Source organism: Cotesia typhae, unplaced genomic scaffold (genome assembly GCF_013202065.1).
Source record: "Cotesia typhae breed Kobodo isofemale line unplaced genomic scaffold, CoteBio_Ctyphae contig_20, whole genome shotgun sequence".
NCBI classification, from domain to species: Eukaryota; Metazoa; Arthropoda; class Insecta; order Hymenoptera; family Braconidae; genus Cotesia; species Cotesia typhae.
In genome coordinates this window covers 943716-969318 of record NW_027423725.1, presented here as the reverse complement: position 1 = coordinate 969318, position 25603 = coordinate 943716, and the positions used below count along the sequence as shown (strand labels likewise).

Here is a 25603-nt window from a genome sequence, read left to right as displayed (position 1 = left end):
TCATTAATTTTCATAATATGACGTGTGGGTACTCATTCTCCAGGGAATTTAATAAAAAATCCATCTAGCTGGACAAAAAAATACTCACGAAATTTTTCGTCGATTAATCGATGATTAATGGCCTTAATCGACTTAAAATTGGGTATTAAAAAATTTTAAGTAACAAACATGAGGTAGTCTAATAAAGTACTTGACATTTAAATGAATTGCGCAATAAATGTGTCGCGTTATGATTAATGAATGATAATTTATTACTGGTATATGTATATTAATGTTATTATTATTATTTGTAATAATAGACGCAGATGTAACCTCATATTAAAATTATTTGTCAACTTATTTATTAATAACACATCAGCAGACTTATTAATTGATCATTACTGGCAATTATCTTAATTAGATATAATTACTCGGGATCAGTTAGTGTAATTATCCAGATGGTCTTAAAGTGTTCAAAAACTTGGCAATTATTGATATTTTTAAAAATAATTAGCGGATTTTTGGCATGGTAACTTGTTTTTTTAATAATTTTGTGCGATGATTAAAATAAATGCTATTAATTGTAATTAAAAATTTAATTACTAATCAATTAATTTGCAGTCTAATATCGAACATTAAAAATTTTATAAAATTAATTAAGTAAAAAAAAAAAAACAGTATCTGGCAGTGATTTCTGAGGATCAATTAATAATTTAAGTGTTAATAAACAATTAATCATTAAATAATTAGTTAATTAACACTCGTGATAAAAAATCGGAAATATCCGATTGATTAATCGTTAATTAGGCGTTTTTATTGCTTGTAAATGGCACTGATTAATGATTAAGGAGGTTAATTGATAGTGAGATTCATTTTAAAATAAAAACATAATTCAATTAGGCAACACGTGACCATAATAATTAATAATTAATCAATTAATGATAAATAATTAGTCGCGAAATCTCGAACTATGGCCTTGTATTCGATGAAATATTTGCTCACGGAGTTCTGCGGTAGATGCTGTCGGTTCGCCCAACATGGCGGTCATGTAACGCCGCGTTGACGAGTGCAGCTCATAATTTTGTTAGGGAGGCACGTAAGGAGGTGGTTTTCTGTATGTCGGCGTGGGTTTTGGTCTGTTTTGACGGGTTGTATCTGATGTTCGGGCGAATGGCGGTGGAGGTTGATAAGGTTCTTCGGAATTTTCTTGAGATAACATTGGCTGGTCAGCGCCATCGTTTGCACGAAGGTACTCTGGTGGTGGTAATGGAGGCTTTTCTTCTTTGAGAATTACTGGGGCTTTGTCACCTGAAAAAAATTAATATTAATTAAAATAAAAATAAAAAAATTTTGAGAATTTTTGTGAAAAAAAAAATTTTTCTATTAATAATGGAATTTTAATGGAATAATGGAATTTTCTATTAGTAATAGAAATTAATAATAATAATGTTTTTAGTAAAGAAATATTATCAATTAATAGAATTTTCTATTAATAATGGAATTTTAATGGACTAATGGAATTTTCTATTAGTAATAGAAATTAATAATAATAATAATATTTTTAGTAAAGAAATATTAATTTATAACATAATTTTTGAACAAATTAATGGACTATTGATATTAATTCCATTATCAATAGAAAATCAATGGATTTATAAAATTTTCTGTTAATAATTAAATTTTAATAGACTAATGGAATCTTCTTTTAATAATAGAATTAATAATATCAATGATTTTAACGAAGAAATTGAAATTTTTAACAATCATAAACTTTTAAGAAATTAATAGATTAATAGATTGACTATTAACGATAATTCCATTATTAATAAAGAATCAATAGACAAATAAGAATTTCCATTAGTAATTAAATTTTAATAGACTAATGGAATTTTCTATTAATAATAGAATATCAATTTTTAATCAAAATTTTTTTTGATAATGGAATTTTTATGGAGTAAAATAATGTTCTATTAACAATAGAATTTTAATAGAATACTCTATTGATAGAATCTTAATGCATCAATGGAATGTTCTATTAATAATAGTAATTACTTTATTTAAAAATTGAAATTTCCATTAACTATAAAATTCTAATACATTAATGGGTTATTAATAAAAATTCTATTGATAATGGAATTTTAATAGACTAATAGAATTTTTTATTCTTAGTAAAATTTCAATGGAAGACTATTAATAGAATCTTCACAATATAATTTTCTATTAATAACAGTAATTATTGTACTAAAAAAGTGGAAATTTTTATTAATTATTAAATTCTATTAGATTAATGGACTATTAATAATAATTCCATTTATAATGGACTATTAATAATAATTCTATTAATAATGGAATGTTCTATCGATAATAGGTAGTTGCTTCAATTAAAAAATTGAAATTTCCATTAGTTATGAAATTCCAATACATTTAAGGGCTATTAATAAAAATTCTATTGATAATGGAATTTTCTATTTTTTTTCTAAAATTTTCCATTAATAAATAATAATAACCTGGTTCAAGTTTTTCTTCAAGCTCATCCTGAAAAATCACTGGAATCCCTTTACTCCTGAAGCTCTGTCTCTCATCAGCATGTTCGCTGACACTCATCTTGCCACTCCTCTTCCTCCTATACAAAATACACGCGATAATTCCAGCGAGTACCAGCATAGCCGCAATAATAATCGCCGGAAGGACAAAGGTAATCAGATAATCATCATTATCAGCGCCACCACGTGCTCCAGATCCTCTTCTTCCCCCTCGTTCCTCATCATCATCCCCACCATCATGAGAATGTACCCTAGTAAACTCTCCCAAGCAAATTCCCATGGGAGTAAGGGTCAACTGGTCAACAGGGAACTCCATACCCATAATCCTCTCAATCCTATTAGTCAACTCCTTATTATCCGGCTTGACAAACAAAACTTCACTGAGCCTTTGTATTTCTTTATTCGGACAATACTCCGTCGGCAAGGTCGTATTCCTCCAAGTGATCATGGTGTTCTTATGTCCGACCTGAGTGATGGTCATCAGAGAAATTGCGTCGGTGTTCTTGTCCCCAAACAGGTCGCGAAGTCTCAGAATGAAGTTCTTCTTCATCATCGCAGAAGTTATAAAAGCGTCATAGTCAACGCCTAGCTTGATAGTGAACTCAGCACTGGCCTTGGAAACTTCCGCAGGCTTGACTTCAAGCACCAAGTTGTCAGTAGCAGCAGCGCCTTCTTTGTCCACTGCAATTAGTTGATACTCCCTTCGTCGGGGGTCGGTCTTCATCGGAACTCCGTAGAACTCCTGGTTGTTGACATCGAACTGGAGCCACTCGTCGGGCGAAATCGCGCTGCGATCACCGTGGAGCAAGGACAGCCTCAAGTGCCGCGTGGGACCATCTTCTGGGTCGTAGAAAGTGTCTTCAGGAACTCGGAAGATCAGCAGTTGGCCAATCTGGGCCGTGAGATGGTCAACCTGGTTCCTGGGCATCGGCGGGTCGTTGGCTTTCGGCTCCTGGGTGGAGACTTCTGGAGCCTGGGGCTTCTTCGAGAAGGCATACTCGCACTGGCCGTGTCCTTGGAAGGCGACCCGCTTCACCCGGATCTCTGGACCCAGGTGGTGCTGCAGCAGAGAGCTTGGATCTCCGTCGTTAGAAGCTACCAGCACGTGGTACAGACGGTTGATCGCGTCCTTAGGACACTCTGAGCTTGGAGGCACTGTGTCGTTGGTCCAGGTGAAGACTGCCTGGTCTTCGCTGATTTGGATGGTTCTTACAGTGATGCTGCTTGGATCCTTGTCGCCGTACAACTGCGCCAAAGCTTGGATGATCTGGAAAAAAAAATAAGAACTTATGTTCGCAAGTTTTCGCTTAATAATTTTTTCAAGTTCTAACCTTCAATTCCCAGTCTACTGATGTTGGAAAGCGGGATCGCTTGTCAATCCTCAAATAGATGCTGAAGTCATGGTTAGCTGAGTGTGTCAGCTTGTGTTGCTGGACATATATGTCAAGCCGATCTGACACATTGAGCCCTTCCCGGTCTGCAGCGACAAGGTCGTAGTTCCAGACGGATACATGCTCGTTCAAAGGCCTGGAATTTGAATATTTAATTAAACAGTCCAAAGATTATCAACTTTCTGACTAAAGATTCACTTACAATCCGTAAACCTCCTGTGTTTGCTGATTGAATTGCAACCAGTGTGTGTTCTTCAGAGAACTGCCCTTTAGGAACAAACTTAATTTCAAGTTCCTGGTATCTCCATCTTCAATATCGCTGAATGTATTTGCGGGAATGAAATAGCTCAAAGGCTTGCCCGCAGTTACACGGATCTTCTCCAGCCTTCTGTCTTGTCTGGGCGGGTAGTTTCGAACTCGATACACAACTTTTTCGGTAGTCGAAACTTCTTCGGTTGTGGTTGCCACGGTTGTAGGAGGGGGAACTGTAGTAGTGGTGGTGGGGATTGGAGTAGTAGTGGTAGTGGTAGTGGTAGTAGTAGTTGTAGAGGGGGTAAAAGTGGTAGAAGGAGTAGCAGGAGTGGGGCTAGTCGTACTGCTAGGCTGCGCAGTCATAGGCTTAGTGGGGGACTCGGTACTCGTGGCGGGAGAAGTAGAGACGGGAGTGGGGGAAGTCTGAAGCTCAGTCGTGTCTGTGCCGGCGGACGGAGTGGTCGTGAGCGGAGTGATTTCTGTAAGGACTATCGGGTATTCAGAGGCGTTTTCGGTGAATTCAAAGTCCTGGAAGTAATTTTAAGAGTTATTTATGATTATTTAATCAAATTGCAAGCAATAATTGGATTAAATTGATGTAATGGATTGACTGAATGTTAATTACAAGGCGAAGCATAGCAAGCCGTTACCTCGTCGATAGTATCGTTAGCAGCGAATACAGTAGCAGCTGTTGTAGATGGCGCAGTGGTTGTGGCTTTGATCTCCTCGGTGCTCGCTGAAATGGTGCTCGAGGTGGGCAATGTGGTGAGGAATGTCGAAGGTACTGCTGTGGTTTCAGAATCGGTGTCTGTTTCGGTGTCGAATTCGGTTTCTTCCAATGTTGGTTGTTTACTGTTATTGTTGTTGTTGTTGTTGTTGTTGTTGTTGTTGTTGTTGTTGTTGTTGTTGTTGTTGTTTTCAGAGATAATATCGTTAATATCCGTGGTGGCATCTTCCTCAGGCTCTGTTTTCACTGTTACTGTACTGACTGTTGGTGGTGCTGGTGTTGTAGGTGTTTCTTCTTGTGGGGTACTTAGTGTTGTACTTGTTTGCTCGGTTGTCTACAAGGTTAGTTGCGATGTTTATGCCATGTTAGTTACAATTTATTTATTTTATTCATTTATTCTCTATCCACCATTTTTTTGTTTGTCTCTAAGCAATCTATCGAGTGCTGTCAAGCTTATTTTATAGGAAGGAAATGAAGATAACTACTTACCGATCTGGAAGTTGGAGTGGGGGTTGAAGTCGATGGACTAGATTCTGGGAATTTACGGTCGATAATCTGGATTATGTCGTGCTCGTCGATTTCTTCTTCAGCCTATAAATTAAAATTGTTTAAATTCAAAGAAAAAATGAGAATCAAAAAAATTTTTTTTTAATTCTATGCATCAACTTTTTGTGACAGTTTATTGGTCTCAAAAATTCTATTTTTAGAAATAACTTTAGTCAAGATTTTAATTATTTTTTTCAATTCATTATATAGTTATTTTGAAATTAATAGACAATGCCAATAAAAATATTTTCAAATTTCGTCGTGCGATGGCGTTACTCTAAATGACGTCACTAGCGTTTTAATTTAGATTCTAAAAAATAAATTTTTAATTCAAAAATTACCCGAAAAATTATTTTTAAAAAATTTTCCATTTAATTCTTTTTATAACTTTAATTAAAGAAAAAAATTAAATCACAGCTCAAGCAAATTCTCTATTTATAAATTCAATAATTTTTTTTTTAATTCCAGCTAAAATGTGTGGATTAATGTACATAGAATAAGCGAAAGAGAAATTTAGTATAGACCAGGTGGCTCAAATGGTAGAGTAGCCGATATGTATTTGGAAAGTTCTGGGTTCGAATCCCAGTCTGAGTTATCTGAATTTTTTTCTTGCATATTCTATAAACTCACATTAAGAAAATATTCTTTCCCGCTTTACAGCATTATTTAATTAGTAAAGAACCCCCTTGAAAGATTTCCTCGAAAAAATCGGAAAATTCCAGGAATGGCTTGCAACAAAAAAATGAAACCAACCTTGATACTAATAGAAGTATCTTGTCCATGATGATGCCTATGAGGATGTGACTCTTCAACAGACTCAATCGGCCTGGGAGGCAAAGTAGTAATTGGTTCATTCTCTAGATCATCACGATCATCGCGATCCTCATCATAAGACTCGTCGTAGTCGTAGTTATCGTCGTCGTAGTCATCATCGTTATCATTGTTATTATTATTGCTGTTACCACGATGATTATTGTTGTGATTGCGGTTGCTGTTCCTGCCGTAGTCTCCAGACCCAGCTTCTCTGCGGCTGCGGATCAGGTCGTTGGAGAAAGTTTTGACCCTCCAGAGGAACACCGGCAGCTGGATGACTTTCGCCAGGGTTTTGTCTTTTGCTTGCTTCTTTATCTGCTTGACCAGCTCGGCTTGGTGCTTCCACAGGTGTCCGTCGCAGCCGACCTAGACAGGAATTGATTGATTGATTGATTAAAGGACTGATGAAAGTTATGGAGGCTCGATAGGCTGGAAAAGTGTGTCAACTAGTCTCACCTGCCATTGGATTGACGTAGAGTGCTTTTCTTTACGGCGTTTCACGTTACCTGGCCCGGTGAGAATTACTCGGGAGTCTTCTGATGCACTTTCTTCTTTGGAACTGCGTCCGTGCATGGAAAATGCGCTCTGTAATTAGTTTATTTGATTTAATAGTCATTTTATAGATAAAAAAAAATTTGGAATATTTTCTGGACAAGTGTCTAACTTTCGAAGTGATTTTTTAGTTTATTGATACTCACAACGTGTAATCCAAGATTGCTGGCGAGTTTTTCAATGGCGTTGACTTTCTTAACAGGTTTCAGGTCATCAAACTTGACGTCTAGGAGAATTGACATAAGTGTTTGTTCTTCTGAGTCTCGGCAATGAGTCTGAAAAAATTATTTATTTAATTACAAGCAAGCTCTTCGTGAATTTTTTTTACAATTTTACCTTTAAAGAGAAAAAATTAATAAAGTAAACTACCCAGTACTTGAACAGACTTTTCGAACTGTTGTAATAGAAAATCCGTATATTTATTATGAGTAACATGCGCATTTTTAATTATTCAATGATACAGCAATTGATTTCTGTAAGTATTTTCAATTTAAAATCAAAACAATAATATTTTTGTTGATTTAAAAGTTGACATGTCGAGAATAGTCGATAGATGCTATTTTTTTCATCAAAAAGGTACTAAACCGTAAGCCAAATAATCAGTAAAAAAAAAAAACGGTATATCATTTGAAGTTAAAAAAAAAATTGTACCACCCAATGAAGTACACGGCGAATAAAAATAGGCATTTTCCCTATTTTTGCAGAGGAAAAATTCCTATGTTGACATAGGAATTTTTCCAATAGTCCCAAATTTTTCCGATAAGTCAATTTTTGAAAAAGTTATGGCAATTTAAGCCACACCGTCCATAATCTGCTGGAATTTTAATTTTTTCGAAATGTAAAGCAAAATTTGAAAATAATTTCCTCGAATTTTTTTATCAAAAACCGACTGTATATCACTGTTTTACTTTCAAATTATCTGAAATTGCTCGAATGAGAAAATTGTTATGTAAATTTGTAATTATTAAATTAAGTTACAAAAATTTTAGTGATAAATGAATTTTTCTTATATCACATGGATATTTCTATCATGTTAATAAAGAAAAAATTCCCATGTTAACATTGGAAAAATTCCTATATTAACATTGGAAAAATTGCTATGCCAACATAGGAATTTTTCCAATGCAAAAATAGGAAAAATCCCTATGTTCTTTTCGCCATGTAGTTAGATTTTTATAAAATCTACTAACAACAAAAATAGCTCCATACCTTTCCATCTTTATGTTTAACTTCGTCAGTTTTTTCCGGAAGGACCTTGATAGTAAATAAACTCTCAACGACATCTCCGTACGTATAATAAGCCTTTATGGATAAATGATGCTGGCCTACATCTTTTTTAGCGGGCACACCCAGCAGAGTGGTCGTTGCCTCATCGTAGAACAGCCAGTGAGGCAACGGCTTGTTGTTGGAGACATTTATCCGTATCTGGAGACATTTATTGTTTATTCTTCATTATTTATTTCTATATATTTTTATATCGAGTAGGCGGAATATTTTCCAGGTCATACAGATCGGAAAAATATCCCCGACCCAGCTGGCTGATCGCCAAATCGAGCCCGAGAAACAATAACCACTTACCTCGTAGTGATTTACGCTCCCACCGAAGGCGTGCTTCGGTACTTTGAATCTGAAAACATGCCCGACGGTGGTGGTTACATTAGCCTCTGGAAAGGGGCTTTGGCTGGTGCTCTCGATTATTTTCGAGCCCGTTGAGGGGTGAGATTGTAATTGAGGAGGCTGAGGTTGATGAAGCTCGGGTGGCTGATTAATTAAAGGTGACGCTGACGATATCGGCTGAGAATCATCGCTCACGTCGTCAAACACCAGGTCGTCTTCTTGAAATGTCAAACCAAGCGCCAGGGGAATTATAAACGCGAGCACGAGGAGCTTCATGGTTTTGTGATCATCCAGTTCATACCATAATGATTTTAGCTGCAATTAAAAAAAAATTATTGAATTTATAAATAGAGAACTTGCATTTGCTTTGATTTAATTTTTTTTAACTTTAATTAAAGCTAAAAAAAAAATTAAATGAAAAATTTTTTTTAAATAATTTTTCGGGTAATTTTTTAATTAAAAATTTATTTTTTAGAATCTAAATTCAAACGCTAGTGACGTCATTTAAACTAACGCCATCGCACGGTGAAATTTGAAAATATTTTTATTGGCATTGTCTATTAATTTCAAAATAACTATATAATAAATAATAATTATTTGTATGTCCTAAATAATAGTTATTTTTTAAATTAGTTGTTATTAAAGAGGTTCGAGCGTAATTTATGAGTCAAAATAATATTTAAATTAATTTATAAAAAAATTCATTTTTTTTTTTTTTTTTTTTTTTTTCGGAACAAAAATTAAAAAATATTCTCAATAAATTTTTCTATCATTTATAAATAAATTTTCAGTGATATTAAATTTATTTAAGTCCTCTGAAACCTTATAAAAAATACAAAGCAATTGTTAATCGCGTAAAAAAATTTATTTCGACCTATCAGACCTTAAACGTCAATTGTTCCAGTTTATTCACCGTTTATATTTGATACCAATCACAATTCAGTGTAGACAAAACTAAATACCGTTTAACGGAGGCAACCACGTGGTACAAATAACTGAAAGTTATTTTATGCCAACAATAAAACTCAGATCATCATTATCATTATCAGTATAAATTATAATGAACACAGGAGAGTAATATAAGACACTCCTGCATCGTCAAATAACTCTGTTGACCCGTCATTCATCACAATCACAATCATAATGAGGGTATTGTGTGATTATACTGTACTTTCTTTTAAATGCATGTTGTATAATTGAATCTAGGTATTTAAAAAAGTTATTTTAAGAAACGGAAGATTGGTAGTTTGCGTTTTTGGAAATTTTAGATTGCAATAATGGCAAGGAGATGAGTAATATACTAGGAAAGGGAATAATAGGAAAAAGGAAAGGAACAGAAATATTAATAATGGAAAAAAAAATAATAGGAAAAAGAACGTTAACGATAAAATAGAAAATATGTATTAATAAGAAGTAAAATGTTTATAATAGGAGAAAAAGAGACAATACAATAAAATAGAAAAATAATAAATGGAAAAGGTAAGAGAACAGTAATTGGATGAAAAAAACTGTAGGGAAAGGAACATTGATAGTAGGAGAAGGAACATTAATTATATGACAAGGAACAACAATAGAAGTGTAACATTAGTAATAGGAAATAAACGACAGAAGGAAGAAGGAACCCCAATTTGAAGTGGAACATTAAAAATAGGAGCAAAAAAAATTTATTTAATAGAAGAAATAGGGACAACAAAAAAGAAAGGAATGGTAGAACAACAAAAGGAATGGAACAACAATAAAAGTAAAAGGAAAAAGAACAAGACAAGAAAAAAATCTGTAAGGAACGGAACATTGTTAATAGGAGAGGAACCATTAACAATATGACAAGGAACAATAATAAAAGTGGAACATTAATAATAGGAAATAAATGATAGAAGAAAGAAAGAACCCCAATATGAAGTGGAACACTAAAAATAGGAGCAAAAAAAAGAAACAGCAAAAAATAGGAATGGAACAACAAAAAATAGGAATGGAACAACAATAAAAGTAAAAGGAAAAAGAACAAGAGAACAAGAAATAAATCTATAGGGAAAGGAATATTTTTTATAGGAGAAAAACCATTAACAATGACAAGGAACAACAATAGGAGTGGAACATAAGTAATAGGAAATAAACAACAAAAGAAAAAGAGAACCGTAAGATGAAATGGAACAATAACAATAGAAACAAATAAAGAATTTATTTCACAGAATAAAATAGGAACAGCAAAAAAAAAGGAACAATAGCATTAAGAAAAAAAACATCAAACGGAACACTAATAATAGGAAAAGGAACAACATGAATAGCAAAAGAAGTATTTACAAAAGAAAAGGAAAAGAAAGAGAACAATATCAACTAGAAAGGGAAATTAATAATAAAACACAGAACAAGAATAAAAGTGGAACATTAGGAATAGTCAATAACCAAAAAAAGGAAAAAGGAACCGCAATATAAAGTGGAACACTAAAAATAGGAGCAAAAAGAACTTATTTAACAGAAGAAAAGTAATGGAACAAAAATAAATAGAGAAGGCAAGAGGACAAGAGGGTATGAACAATTATAGGAACAGGAATAGTAACAATAGGAAGTGGAACAACTACCATAGGAAGAAAAATGATAGAACAAGAAATAATGATGTGGGAAGAAATGGCGGGAAAAATAAGGAAAAATAGGAGAAGTAACAATTATATTAAGAGAAAAATATCAATATTAAGAGGAACAGTAATAATAGGAAGAGGAACAACAAGAATAGGAAATGAAATATTAAAAAAAAAGGAACTGTATTGTAAATAGGAGTAACGATAAAAGGAAAAAGAAAGAGAATATCAGCAGTAGGAAAAGGAACATTAAAAATAGGAGTAGGGAAAAAATCCTAATTACAGGAGAAGGAACAAAAACAGGAAAAGAAACAAAAAAAATGATTAAAGATGAGAATAGAAAGTGAGAAATAACAATACAAAAACAACAAAAGGAGGAACGTTAAAAATATGAAAAGTAACAACAAAAAAACGGAAATTATAATTACACTCACCGAACTACTGTAACTAATCAATAAAACCGGTAAGCAATAATTCGCTTCTCAATATACAAAATAATAATAATGATGATGAAAATTATAATAAAAAAAAGTATCATCCTCCTCATTACCACCACAATTGTCAATTCATTGGGTAAACAATTACAGGAGACTTTTATACATTGTGATGAGCAACAATGCTCAATGCCCACGACATATACCGAAACCGGAAAACAATTTTCGACGAGTGGGCGCCGGAGTGACAAACAATGTTGCAACTTTTCTTAGGATTACAAATATTAATAGCGCATAAAAGTAATAAATAATACGTAATTGTTATTGAGAAATTACGTGAAAGAAGGGCATGGAAAAGATCGATGAGCTGCAATTTAACTCGCGTGCATCTCTAATTAGCCTTTCTAGACACGGTAATTACCGGTATGATACAAGATTACTTAGCCGCGGCTTGTACTGCAGACATCATGCCGGTTTTCTTAATCTTTTAACTTTTTTTCCCGTGCTGGTATTACACGTACGTAAATGAAGGTACTTTTTGTTTTATTATGCACCAGAGAATCCCATAGAGACAGCAACACTCAGATTAACTAGTTTTATCGTGTTTTATCGCCTGGTAATCCCCCAACAATCCGGATCATAAATGAAAAATATTTTTATACGAATTTTTAATATTTATCTTTCAAAAAAATTCAATATTTTTACACGCTTTTTATTAGCTTCACTTATATGTTTGTATGTTTGTAATCGACTTCTTTGGGCGCGATTTTGACGCACTTTAAACGGCCAGATTTCGTTCAAACTTTGTAGATTTATCGAGGACCGATGACAATACACTAATTTGATAAAATTATTTCATTTTTCAATTTGCAAAATAAGATTTTTGTTAATTTATACAATTCTTATCTATAGTCGATAAGGCAGAAATTTTAATTTTCTAACCATTATCTTTAAATGATTTATCTAATATTAACAAAGTGCATGCTGGTAAGTTAGTTGCCAAATAATAGTTTAAAATTAAAAAAACAAGCTATTATAAATAAACCAAACTAAAAAGTAGAAAATAAATAATAGCTTAAAAAAAAGTAAAAAACACGCTTTTTATAGAAAACCGAACTAAAAAAATAGAAAATAAGTTTTAATAAATTAAAATTAAGAATTTATTTAAAATTTCAATAGATGTAATTAATAATAGTGTAAATAAAAAAAAAAATGTATTTTATTTTAAAAAAAGCGTGGGGTGCTTTTTAAAATATTCTAAAAATGATAATCACTCTACTCATATCTGTCGATAGAATATTTATATCTATTGACCCATGCATCCCACGCTTTTTTTAAAATAAAATACATTTTTTTTTTTTTTATTTACACTATTATTAATTACATTTATTGAAATTTTTAACACTATTCTTAATTTAAATTTATTAAAACTTATTTTCTATTTTTTTAGTTCGGTTTTCTATAAAAAGCGTGTTTTTAGTTTTTTTAAACTATTATTTATTTTTTTTACGGTGCATCCCATGTCGTGATTACCAACGAAATTTTTTAGAGGGATTGATTTCACCGATCGATGAAGACCTGTAAGTTCCAGTTAATTCCAAGTGATTCGGTCTAGCGAGTAGCAAGCTATCTAAATTTCCATGTCTTTGATGCTAAGAAAATGCTTCAAGAATTCAAATTGTCCCTTTTTATTCTTCCCTTCGACGCAAATCTGATTTCTTACTTATTATTCAAAAACTTTTACGGATATTGTTAGCATCAAAGTAAAAATATCACGAGTGGAAAAATTGAATGTGCTTTTAAAAAGATATGGGACAGGAATAATTTATTTTTTTAAAAGTTATCGTCTTTGTCTTTTCATAAATTATTTTAAAATTTTAATGATAAGTCACTAAAAATTATAAATAATTATAAAAAATTATAAATCATTTTTTTATAAAAAAAATAGCAATTATCGACTTTAAAATTTAAAAATAAATTTTAAAAATCATTTTAATAAGTAAATTTAGTTTTTAATCTCTTCATCTGCCTTATGAGAAGTGAAATATTAAAAATTGGAGCTTAATATTGTTTTGTTTAATTAAAATTAATTTTTGTTCATCCGGCAGTTGGATAAATTTTCCATCCTTTGAGTAGCTATATAAAAAATTTTATTTGTAAATTTATAGAGCTTTAAAATTGAGTTATAAACAAAATTTCTTGTAATTAATTTATTAAATTATTTTTAAAATTTTTTCTTATAATATTAAGTTAGTAATTATTTCTTCAACCCGTCAATATTTTTCTTGAATGTTTTTTTTTTTTTTTTTTTTCCGTGTCAAAACAATACTAAATCCTAATTATTAAATAATCTGTAGTGAAGCACGTTTACGACTTATTGATTGACTAAAGGGGTAAAATTGGCAGCTATCCGGCTCGAGAGACCCTCGAGCATTCCGTAACGCGATAACGACAATAATTGTGCCTCCAGCCGTGAAACTCCATCAAAGGGTTTCATTGTGTAACTCTACAACTTGTGGTCACAGTACTTCGTTAAAAAATGTAAGCCTCTTTTATTTTCTTGCTCCCTTATCGCTTAAGTAGATTTTCTGATTAACACAAAAAATAAACAAGAAATCTCACCTTCTATTTTTTTTTTTTTTTTTTTTTTTTTAAATATTAATGTTTAAATTTTCAGGAAAAAACTTAGTACTATACTACTAAAAAGATTTTCTTCACTTTTTGCCACATTCTCTTTCATCTACCTTTTGGCTCTTGCCCTGAACTTTTTTCGCAAAGAGTTTGGACTCTCAACTCCAGTCGGATAAATTTTAAGTACTAAAAAAAAAAAAAAAAAAAAATTTTTTTTTTTTTTAGGTAACAAATAATTTAACAGTGAATTCATGGAAAAATAAAAAAATTGCAACACAAATAAATTCAGCTTTGTGTTACTTTTATTACTGGATCTTGAATTGCGTGGTAAATATAATGTTTCTTTGAAAGTATAGTTAGTATTTATAATAATAATAATCATAATGAGTCTATGAAAGTAATCGGATCAACAGCGAAGAGAGCTTAATTAAAATGAGACCGACTTTTGCCGCCCACTTTGTGATAAAAGAAATTACTGTTGCCATCATTATAGATGTAAACAAAAATTTATAAAATACCGCGAGGTAATAAGGCTTTTAAAAAAAAAAAAATTTTGGAAGAAAAAATTAAAAAGTATATTAAATATAATAGATATTTGGAATGGAAAAAATGTTATTGATACATTTTGAGGTTTTTTTTTTTTTTTTTTTTTCAGATAGTTTTTTTAAAGAAATTTAGAAAAAAATAGTAATTTTTTATGTAAATAATAAAAAAAATTAAATGTTTTATGTATAATAGAGTAAAAGGGTAGTAAAAATTTAATTAAGGGGGTCCTTTACCTTAATAGTATATAAGGTATTAATCGTTGAAATTTCAAATAAAAAAAAAAATAGTAAAATACAAAAATTAATTTGACTCTTATAAGTCAGCTGTTAGTAATTTGGCAACGCTATATTTCAGTTGTTTACATTTTCATTTGCACAATATAATCTTAACCGCGTTTAAATTTTTGCAGTCAGTGTAAATAAATAAATTAATTAAATCTTTAGTCATAAAACAATACAAGAATGCAAATTTGCGCGCGCAAGCGCGCGCATGAGTTTAGCATTTGCATATATTTTCATGCTTATGATATATTTGACCAATCACGTTACGAATAGTTTGCTTAGATGTTACATTTTCATATTTTTCATCTAAATTATAAGAGTGGAATATTAAGCTGCAATAAATTTTTTTTTGTTTTACTTTATTACCGTTACTAATAAATGTTAATTTTTTTCATTAATTTATAAATTAATATTAAACATTATTATTAATAATAATAAATATGTGCAAATTGTCTAAATAGACAATTAGCACGTAATAGAAACTCAAAATAAATATTCTAAAACCTCAAGCGATTAAATTGAGGTTAATACCAAAGCGCCGGTAAAATGGCGGCGAAGGGAAGAAGGATTACTGCAATTCGTAATTCAAAGTGCAGAACCTCAGAGAGTGTGTTTGTGTGCTTATGTGCTTAATACTCGAAGGCTTACATAGGAACTGTATGTATATATGGGTTGAGCACTAGCTAAAGATTTAGGCGAGTGGCCATGTGGCGATATACTAACGCTTAGCGATGATATAAATAACGATGACGGAGAACGTTTTGTATGACAAGATCTCTACTCAACTCTCGTCTGTAATTCTCTGAGAAAATTTTGTCAACCTGCTAAATCCTCTTATGTCGTATGTTACGTATTATATGCTTTATGTAAATGTAGAAAAATATTTTTTTTTTTTTTTTTTAATTGAAAAAAAATATTTAATTTGTTTAAAAAGATTCACGCCAAGTAATCAAATTTTTACTCAGAAAGAAAAAAAGTCTTGAGTCAAGTGTAAATTTTCTTAAATTAAGAAAATCTTAAAGAAGATTGAAAATTTAATTTCGTTCAAAAAATTTTCAAAGTCAAAAAAATTTTTTCTCGCTCCAAAATAACTTCAGTCTTCTTTATAATTTTCTTGGTTCAAGAAATTTATTTTTTTCTGTGTACATGCAGGTAAATGAAGGTTCCACCAGGCGTCTATTCGGTTGAGAAGTTAATGCAATTAATGATTTTTAAAAAAATTTATTTTCATTGAAATAATAAAAAAAATAAGTTTCGGAGATATTTTATATTTTTTATGAAAAATCACGAAGAACTTCCGTTCTTTAAGGTCTTGTATTTGACTTGGCAACACCACTTGCGCAGTTACTCGGCGCATATGTATATCTTATAAAATTATTTTATGCATATCTTATAAAAAATTAAAACAATTTCTTGTGAATGTTAGAAAGTTCATAAACAGTCGCTCTAACAATCTCTTGTACCCTCCAGATGCTGCTTTAATCACACAATTGCGATGGTGGTGTAATGGTTAGCATAGTTGCCTTCCAAGCAGTTGATCCGGGTTCGATTCCCGGCCATCGCACATTTTTTTTTTTTAATTGAAATTTATTAATTAATTTTTAGATATACTAGAAATTTAAATAGCGCGCCATAATTTCGACCAATAAGGAATTGCGGTCCGTTTTTTGCGAGTTTCAACCTACGACTAACTTCAAGACTTTCGTGTATTTTAATTTAGAGGATTAGAGTGAATAAAAAAATTGAATAATATTTTTTTTAAATCAAATAAGTTTAAAATCAATTAAATTTTATTATTTTTATAAAGAAATAATTTTGAAATTATGTCAGAGTGTCAAAATAAAAAATTTTTTTAAATTAGACCCCTTAATATTTAAATTTAAAAAATGCAAATAAAAATTTTTAATTTTTTATTTTTATAAATAAAATATGAAAAAAATTTTTTTTAATTTTAAAATTAAATATCTCGTCCTACAAGCATTGTTTTGTAGAAAATTAAACGATCTACGAAAAAAATATCTCATGATTTTTCAATAAATTTATTCTTTCAAAAGTTACTCACGATTAAACTTGAAAAAATCTTAAAATTAAAAATTTTTTTTTTATTTTCAGTAAAATTATTTTGATTTTGTTTTATTTTTAATTTAATATGAAAAAATTTTTCAAAGTAACTTAAAATAAAAAATATTTAAAAAATTAGTAATAAAATAGTTAATTTATAAATTTTTATTTTAAAACTTAATATTATTTCATATTTTTTTATTTTTTAAATAAAAAAAAAAAAAAATGTTATTTTTCACACTCTAAAATATGTAACTAATAAATCACAACATATGTAAACGACCAATTTCATAAAATACGAAAAAAAAGTTTGAATTCCGGCAATAAAAGTCCGAAATAAAAATAGAGGGCGTAGAAATAAATGGGAAATGAAGAAGACAAAATAAGTGATGAGTTATCTGGCAATGTGTCGCGGCAATGGACTTAATCAACCGTAATATAGTTGGTGCATATGTACATGTTTATTTGTGTGCGAATAACTCTATAGAATGACTAGTAGGACACTGAAACGTTAACGTAACAGTTTCGTCGTTGGGTAGTAATATAAATTTTCCGATATTCCGAATCAAGTGAATAGAAATTAAATGGGTGAACATTCGTTGGGAAAACTTTATTATCGCAACATCTCATATTCTCGGCTACAGGCATGGAACGTTGACCTGAATTTAGTTTCGATAATGACGAGCTATTATCTGTTTGGAAAATAGTTATTTATGGCTCGGATGTTCATTTAAATATCGGTATTTACACTTTTGGCTTTTGGTGTGTACTTAGAGGGTGTATGTAGGGTAGACACATATTTTTTTATCTTATGTGTATTGATAAGATAGCGAGATACAATGGAAAAATTTTATGAAAATAAAATCCCAAAATTTTCCTTTTTTTTTAAGTTTATTTATGATTTTTATCATTTAAATTTTATAATTTAATTTTTAAACAGAACAAAATAAAAATAGGATTTAAAGAAGTAAAAAAAAAATTACCTTCAGTGTAAAAAATTCAAAGAAATTTTGAGAATTTAAGAAATTAATTTAGCTACTTCATTTAAAAAAAAAAAAAATCCATTTAATGTCACTGATTTTTATTTATATTAAATTAAGGAGCTAAAAAAAAGCGATTTTTGGGAATTAAAATAAAAAAAACTTCTGTATGAATTGTTTTAAAATTTTAAGGGTATATTAATACATCTTTTAAGAATATACAGTAAAAATTTTGAAGGAAAAAATTAAATATTTTTCGAGTTACACGCCATCTGCGACGACGCTAAAGAAAAAGGTCCTCCTTCACTGCTGCAGTGATTTCTGCCTTCTCTATAAATGAAACAAAAAAAAAAAATTCTCGTTTCACTAGAAGATATTGTCCGTACAATGACTCTCGGTCGAAAAAAAATATCAAAAATTTATAAAATGGCGGCGTTAAATTAAAAAAAAAAAATTTTGAATTTTACCCCAAAATTTTGGTCACTTTTTCCCGTGTAAAAAAAAAATTGTCCCAAATTTGGGACATTTAAACGTGACACAATTTGGGACAATTTTGGGACATCTTAGAAGTAAACAGAAATTTTAAAATAGTGCATTTAAGTAATTTTTCGTCAATTTTACGTATTTTTTTGAAAATTTTCAGAATAATTCTTCAATTTTACTACAATTTTAAACGATTATTAAATGATTTTAGAAAAAAAAATTATTTTTACACGGCTGTAAATTTGTCTAGGAATTGATGGATAAATTATTTATTGACCATTTTTGGGACAATTTAAAGACAATTTTGGAACAATTTTAGGACAATTTTTGAGACATTTTAAAAATATTTTTAGGACATTTTTTAAATATTTTGAGGACAATTTTAAACGTTTTTCAAATAATTTTAAGACAATTGTTTTTTGCACGGTTGTAGATAAATTCAAAAAATATTTTAAGAATGTCCCAAAAATGTTCTAAAAATGTTCCAAAATTGTACTTAAACTGTTCCAAAAATGGTCAATAAATGTTTTATCCATCAATTTCTACACAAATCTACAGCTGTGCAAAAATAATTTTTTTTTTTTCTGAAATCATTTAATAAACGTTTAAAATTGTAAAAAAAAATCAATTTTAAGACAAAAAACAATTGTCTTAAAATCATTTGAAAAACGTTTAAAATTGTCCTCAAAATATTTAAAAAATGCCCTGAAAATATTTTTAAAATGTCTCAAAAATGTCCGAAAATTGTCCCAAAAACGTTCCAAATTGTATCACGTTTGGATGTTCCAGGCTTGGGACATTTTTGGGACAATTTTTTTTTACACGTTTTGGTTACAGTGGTGTTTCCCCTTAAGTACTGGGTACTTAATATTACCTTAATATTTAAAGAAATAGTGTAAAAAAATAAATTATTTTTTGTAAAAATTGTCTCAATTTTTTTTTTCACAAAATTGCCAACAGAAGGTGACAATAAAACGGAAGTTAATTTTAATAACATAAGCAAGGACGTTTTTCTATGTGCCACATGTGCACGTGATGTTTTATTTTTTTTTTCGGTCCTTTAATTACGCTCCTCAGTTTGTTTTCGCAAAGAAAGTGTGCACTATACATGTGTGTGCATAGACTGCACTGTTTAAAAGACGACGGACGAGTAACTTGATATTTTTTCATTTATGTCTGGCCTATCGGGGTTCTCATTCTTAGTTAGGTTTTTTCCCCGGAATTTCAGCTTTGACTTTCAATATTTTCGATTGCTATGATAGTTTGCAATTATAAATTGCGGAGGCGATGCGTAAGTAGGTTACGAGTGGAGACGGAAATAAATGTATGCAGAATTAACCGGAAGCGAGTTTCTATGAGTTATGATTGTGATAAAAAAGTTTTGAAAATCGGTGATAATTTCTCGGCTCTTTTTAATAATTAAGTATGTTTAATAGTTATTACTTTGCCGTGAGTGAATAAAGTTAGGCAACTGTTTTAACTGCTCAGATTTATCATCAACTTATATGGTAGTTTTAGTATATTATAAATTATAATTATACACTGAAAAAAAAAAAAAAAAATTAACTTGAATTAAGAGAAAAATTCTTGAATCAAGAAAAATTTTTTAGTTTAAGAATTTTTTTACGCAAATCAAAAAGATGAAAATCTTCAAAATTATTTATTTTATACAGAAAAAAAGGTTCACTTGAGCCTGTAAAATTTTTTTCTTCCTAACTATTTTCTTAAGCGAAAAAAAAATTTTTTTTTGACAAGAAATTTCACTTATAATCCAGATATCACCCAGTATAATCCAGATTACACTGAGTATAATCCAGATTATAATGAGTATAATCCAGATTATAATGAGTATAATCCAGATTATAATGGGTATAATCCAGATTATAATGGGTATAATCCAGATTATAATGAGTATAATCCAGATTATAATGAGTATAATCAAGATTATAATGGGTATAATCCAGATTATAATGAGTATAATCCAGATTATAATGAGTATAATCCAAAATTAATAAACAAAATTAATTTTCTTGCTTTAAGAAACACGTATCTTGATCCAAGAAAATTTATTTGTCCTGTTCAACTACTGGGTACTTTTCCTTATTTTCTACTTTTTTTATTAAAGCTCGTTTTTTTTTTTTTTTTTTTCAATTCTTAAACTATTATTTAATGTTGAATCAGAGTAATTAATTCGCGATGGATCGCCTTTGGAAAGTTAATAATGGAAATGAAAATTAGGACGAATAATTTAAGTGAAAAAAAGTTATTTTAGGGCTTCAGAAAACGTGATTTTGAATACAGTAATAAAAGATGGCGATAAAAGTAAAGAGAGTCGTTGAAAACTCGGTCACAGCTATAAATCTTGTGATAAAATTTTTTTAGTCATCTCGGGCATTAAAAAAGTTCATTTTATACTCCAGAGGAAATTGTTATTATTTTTTTAGCTGAGATTAAAATGCAAATATGTACAAAGCTAATTATTTTGTTATTTTAAGAATTTTTAAGCGAGAAAGATAATATTGTTACGGAGTTTATAGTTTATCTTGTTATTCATCCAGCTACCGGGAATTGTTGCTGTACTTGCTATCTCTGGATATTGATTGTTCGAATTATTAACATTGTAGCCTCATATGGCTTAACATTTTTGTCTGCTAATATTAATGACAAAAATTTATCGTAATTATTATTCGATATTTAATTTCTTTTTTTTTGATAATGAATTACAAAACTCTTTATTTTATTTACAAGCTTAAAAAAATTTTTTTTTATCAAAATTAATAAATTTATATCGTATATAAAAAATTTTCAATAAATCATTTTTAATTAATTTAGTAAAATTCACTTTGAAAAAAAATTTCTTTTAATAAAAAATTGTTTCTTAATTTGATACTAGCAACGTTGCAGTCATTACGTAACTTTTGCTTTATTAAATAATGAATTTTGTTAAATTGCACTGTACTTAAATATTGACATTTTTAGAGATATAAGCTCATCCTGATGTTACACTCATCAAGAGCTTTCATTTGAGTACCTACATGCATTTTCATATATATGTATATATATAAATATATAAAATATATGAAAAATTGATGTGGGTACTCAAATGAAAGCTCTTGATGAGTGTAACATCAAGATGAGCTTATATCTTTAAAAATGTCAATATTTCACAAAATAAAAGGTAATTTCTTAATTATATATCTATAGAGCATTTTCAAATGCAGCCTAAATATTTATCATAATAAAATAACTATCGGTGAGAATTAAATGAATTAAATATTTTCTTAATAATATAGATAATTTTTATATTTTTTGAAAATTGCATCATTAATTTTTTTTTTCAAAATTTTTGTAATAAATTTTCTTTCTAATAATTTATTTAAAAATTAAAAAAATTTCAGTAACATTAAAAAATAATTGAATTTATTATCAATAATTTATTATTTTTATTTCGTACTTAGTAATTTATAAAAAAAATAATTTTTATAAAAATTTCAAAATTTTTAAAAAATAAAATAAAAATTGACTCCCGATTTTTTACAGTATAATTTATTTATAAATAAATTTATTTTTCTAACAAGTTTGTCTAGATTTAAATTATCGATTATCATAGAAGAAAAATAATAAATAAAAATTCTAAAGAACCCTTAACAGGAAGTAATTATTGATGATTAATTCTAAGGTCCAAGTATTGCATGTACGTCAGAGTCTCATTTAGAAGCATTATAAAGAGAAGTTAGGTAAAGAGCTTAAAGTCTTGATAGCTTTGGTATTTTCAGTTTAACAGGTAATTACAGATCCAATAGAATATAGGCATATACACTCATCAGAAAGCGCTCGGCCTTTCCTCTTTTTTTTATCGATTTAGCAGCAGCTTTATCCGCGATGTATTTAAACGGCTTTAATGGATTCAATTATTATTGAAAGCGGATGCTGAATAGGAGTTAAAGGGAAACTGTTTTCAGGAACTGAGGACTAAACTGCAGACATAGACAGTGCTGCGGGTTGTTTATGTTAAAAAAAAAAAAAAAAAAAAAAAAAAGCTAAGATGAATGGCAGACGGTGTTATGAATGAGTTTGCCTACCGGCTTCATCATCTGTGCACTGGCTATCGTTTTTGTTGTTATGTCTAGTCATTTATATCCGACGTCTATGAAACGTCACTAGTTTTAACAACACTGGTTTGTTTTTGGCCTACATTTAGTTTTCTGATGCGGTTGATGATCACAACTTTGACTAGTTATTTTTTTCTGCAAAGGTATTCTGTATTTTAGCCTCAAGGACCAAAATTCCGTGAACACGATTACAAATCTGGCAATCGGTATGCGGATCACCACAACTCCTAATTAGTTCCTCGGTCAACACTTATGATTCCGTTCGGTGCTCAGAAACACTAGGGACAGATAGGTGTATGCAAATCAACGTTTACTTGAAATCAATTGCCACAGGGCTCAGGTCTAGGATTTCGATATTGCAATACAATTTTGGATTGCTGTTGACTCTTCAGTTCTTGTTTGATGGTCAAAAATAATAAAGGTTGAATTTTAAATAAATTTTGTTTATTACAATTTTGCAAATTGTTACACAGAAAAAAAGGTTCAAAATATTTTTCTTCCTAATTATTTTCTTGAGCGAAAAAAAAATTTTTTTTGACAAGAAATTTCACTTATTTCAACAAAATTAATTTTCTTGCTTTAAGAAATAAGTATCTTGATCCAAGAAAATTTATTTATGGAAAAATTAGACGAAATTTTAATAAATAATATATTTTTGGCAAGCTATGTAAATAAATCTCGATGCAAAACGTTGAAAATAATAAATTATTAATGTTACTACATTTAATTAAATTAAATCAATTACTTTAATGTCACTGAAATTAATTTTTACACGACAATTTTTAATTTCGGATTAAATAAATTTTTATAGAGAGATTTTAGCAGTAGAATTAAAAAAAAATGTTGATGCAATTTTTTTTAAATATTGAAAATTTGTTCTATTAAACTAAAAAAAAACATTATCGCAGTTTAAAGAGATAATGTGAGAAATAATTTCCTACTTTGAGCTTTACAATTAAGTATACTTATACTTATACACAGAAAAAAAAGTTGAGCCAAGAAAATATTTTTCTTCCTAATTATTTTCTTGAGCGGAAAAAAAATTTTTTTTTTTAAAAGAAATTTCACTTATTCCAACAAAATTAATTCTCTTGCTTTAAGAAATAAGTATCTTAAAGAAAATTTATTTAAGTCAAGAAAATGTTTTTGTTTTGAGAAAATTCAGCCTCTTGTTCCAAAAAATTTAGTTCTTGATAGAAGTAAATTTTCTTGTCTTGAGAAAATTTCTCTCTTGCTCCAAAAAATTAAATATAAAGATAGAAGTAAATTTTCATTAATATTTTTATTGATTAACATGTCAAATGGGAAGATTAAATAATATTGAATCATTTTTTTTCATTCAATATGTATAATTGCACGCTAAAATAATATAAAATGGGTATCAAATATTCAAGAGAAAAATTTTCTCAAGGTGAGAAAATTTTTTTCTCAGCTGAAGTAGATGGCGCTGCTTCCTTAAAGTATCTAAAAATCTTGATCAAATATAAAAATTTATTGTATCAAATATTTATGATAGAATTAAGAAAAAATAACTTCCACCAAGAATAGAATTTCTCGAAAAATTTTTACTTCAGCCAACACAACTTCGGTCTTCCTTGAGACACCCGAAAATTTTCTTGAGCCAAGAATTTCGTTCTCTAGTCAAGAATTTTTTTTTTCTGTATATCGTTTTTTGTTATTATTTAATAAATAAAAAATTTATTTTTTTTATGATAATATAATCGATTAAAACCATCCGTAAATTTTTTACTGGACAGGAAGATGACGATTTGGAGAAAAAAAAGGAATTGTGAACATAATTGCTAAAATAAAATTAAGTTTAATGAAACGAGAACATCCGGATTAAAGGGTGTGAATCGGTGATACATTGGTAATACGTGACTGATAATAAATGTCTGTATTGGTATGAAAGTGAAGTATTTATTCAGACGGCCGGATATGCTAAAGGGATAGTCATTTGAGAATTCAAGTGTTTCATCGTCCGGTTTTAATAAATATATATTTATATGGATGTAAATGGCTAATGGGTTTGCTCGGTGCAAAATTACTCAAAGTTGTGATTTTATTTTTTAATTTTATAGAAAAAAAATTCATAAATTTTTAGGTAGAATTAAAATCAAAGCAGAAAAAAATGAAAAATAAGTCTAATGCTCCAAATATTGAATAATTTAAATAGAATGAACATAAATCACGTTTTAGATGCCATAAGAGCGTAGAAAAATTTTTTTTTTTTAGAATTGACGTATTTTTGTCCAAAATATGCAAAAATGCAAAAAAAAAAAATTTATTTTTTGGTAGGCTTTAAAATTCTCGATAATTTTTTTTCTACTGATTATTATATACTAATCGAATTATTTTCGCATCCTTTACAAGGTTTTTAGACCAAAAAAATGATTATTTTATTTTTTTTTTAGAAATTTAAAATTTTCATCAAAAATTTAAAATCACTAGAATTTGAATTTGCGCGCGCCTAAATATAGTGTTTGCATATATTTTCATGCTTATGATATATTCGACCAATCACATCACGAATAAATTGATGCCTCATATATCCATCTCTATTTTATATTAGAATTAATTAGTAATTGATAATTTTTATTTAAAATGTAATTAAAAATAAATAATTACCTACTGAATATAAAATTAAATTACTAGATTTTTTTTTTTAAATTCATTATCCTCCTAGGCCAATATTTAATTTTTTTATTCTATTTTTTCGCGCAAAAAAATTGTTCCTGTACAGAAAAAAAAATAATTTACTGATTTAAAGGAAAATAGTTCAAAAATCTATTAAATCTAAAAATTATTGAAAGAACACTAATACGAAACGGTCAAAAAACGGTGTTGTATTGTATTTTTGCAGCAGGTAGGACTTAAAATTCAGATGTACGGAATAATATAATATATATAATAAAATATTTTATTTTACTCGGTGTAGTTTGTAGTAGCTCAATTCATACGAGATCAAAAGAAGTTCTGGCAGATGTTCCGCTTGTTTCTTTCTCCTACACACATACGTTATGCTCCTGTGCCCCTCTGCACTCTACTTTTCTGTACTTATACTATATTATATTATATT

At 29.3% G+C, this 25603-nt stretch overlaps 1 protein-coding gene and 1 non-coding gene across 4 annotated transcripts in view; one reads left to right on the top strand and one right to left on the bottom strand.

Moving 5' to 3' along the window:
* Nucleotides 1-497: 497 nt before the first annotated feature.
* LOC141538122 (uncharacterized) overlaps nucleotides 498-25603 on the bottom strand; it is a 44303-nt gene continuing 19197 nt past the window's right edge. For 2 of the 3 annotated variants that reach the window (XM_074259453.1, XM_074259454.1), the window contains exons 2-12: nucleotides 8382-8735; nucleotides 8013-8228; nucleotides 6950-7078; nucleotides 6708-6836; nucleotides 6192-6617; nucleotides 5382-5483; nucleotides 4816-5226; nucleotides 4116-4693; nucleotides 3854-4049; nucleotides 2487-3789; nucleotides 498-1287 (exon numbers count right to left, since the gene is read on the bottom strand). In XM_074259453.1, the coding sequence (XP_074115554.1) occupies nucleotides 1064-1287; nucleotides 2487-3789; nucleotides 3854-4049; nucleotides 4116-4693; nucleotides 4816-5226; nucleotides 5382-5483; nucleotides 6192-6617; nucleotides 6708-6836; nucleotides 6950-7078; nucleotides 8013-8228; nucleotides 8382-8696 (4029 nt within the window). In that variant the 5' untranslated portion in view covers nucleotides 8697-8735 and the 3' untranslated portion in view covers nucleotides 498-1063. The remainder of the gene's footprint in view (nucleotides 1288-2486; nucleotides 3790-3853; nucleotides 4050-4115; nucleotides 4694-4815; nucleotides 5227-5381; nucleotides 5484-6191; nucleotides 6618-6707; nucleotides 6837-6949; nucleotides 7079-8012; nucleotides 8229-8381; nucleotides 8736-25603) is intronic. The other variant, XM_074259455.1, reaches the window with a different exon arrangement.
* On the top strand, nucleotides 16381-16452 carry Trnag-ucc (transfer RNA glycine (anticodon UCC)). The gene has a single exon. It is a non-coding gene; the product is annotated as a tRNA-Gly (tRNA).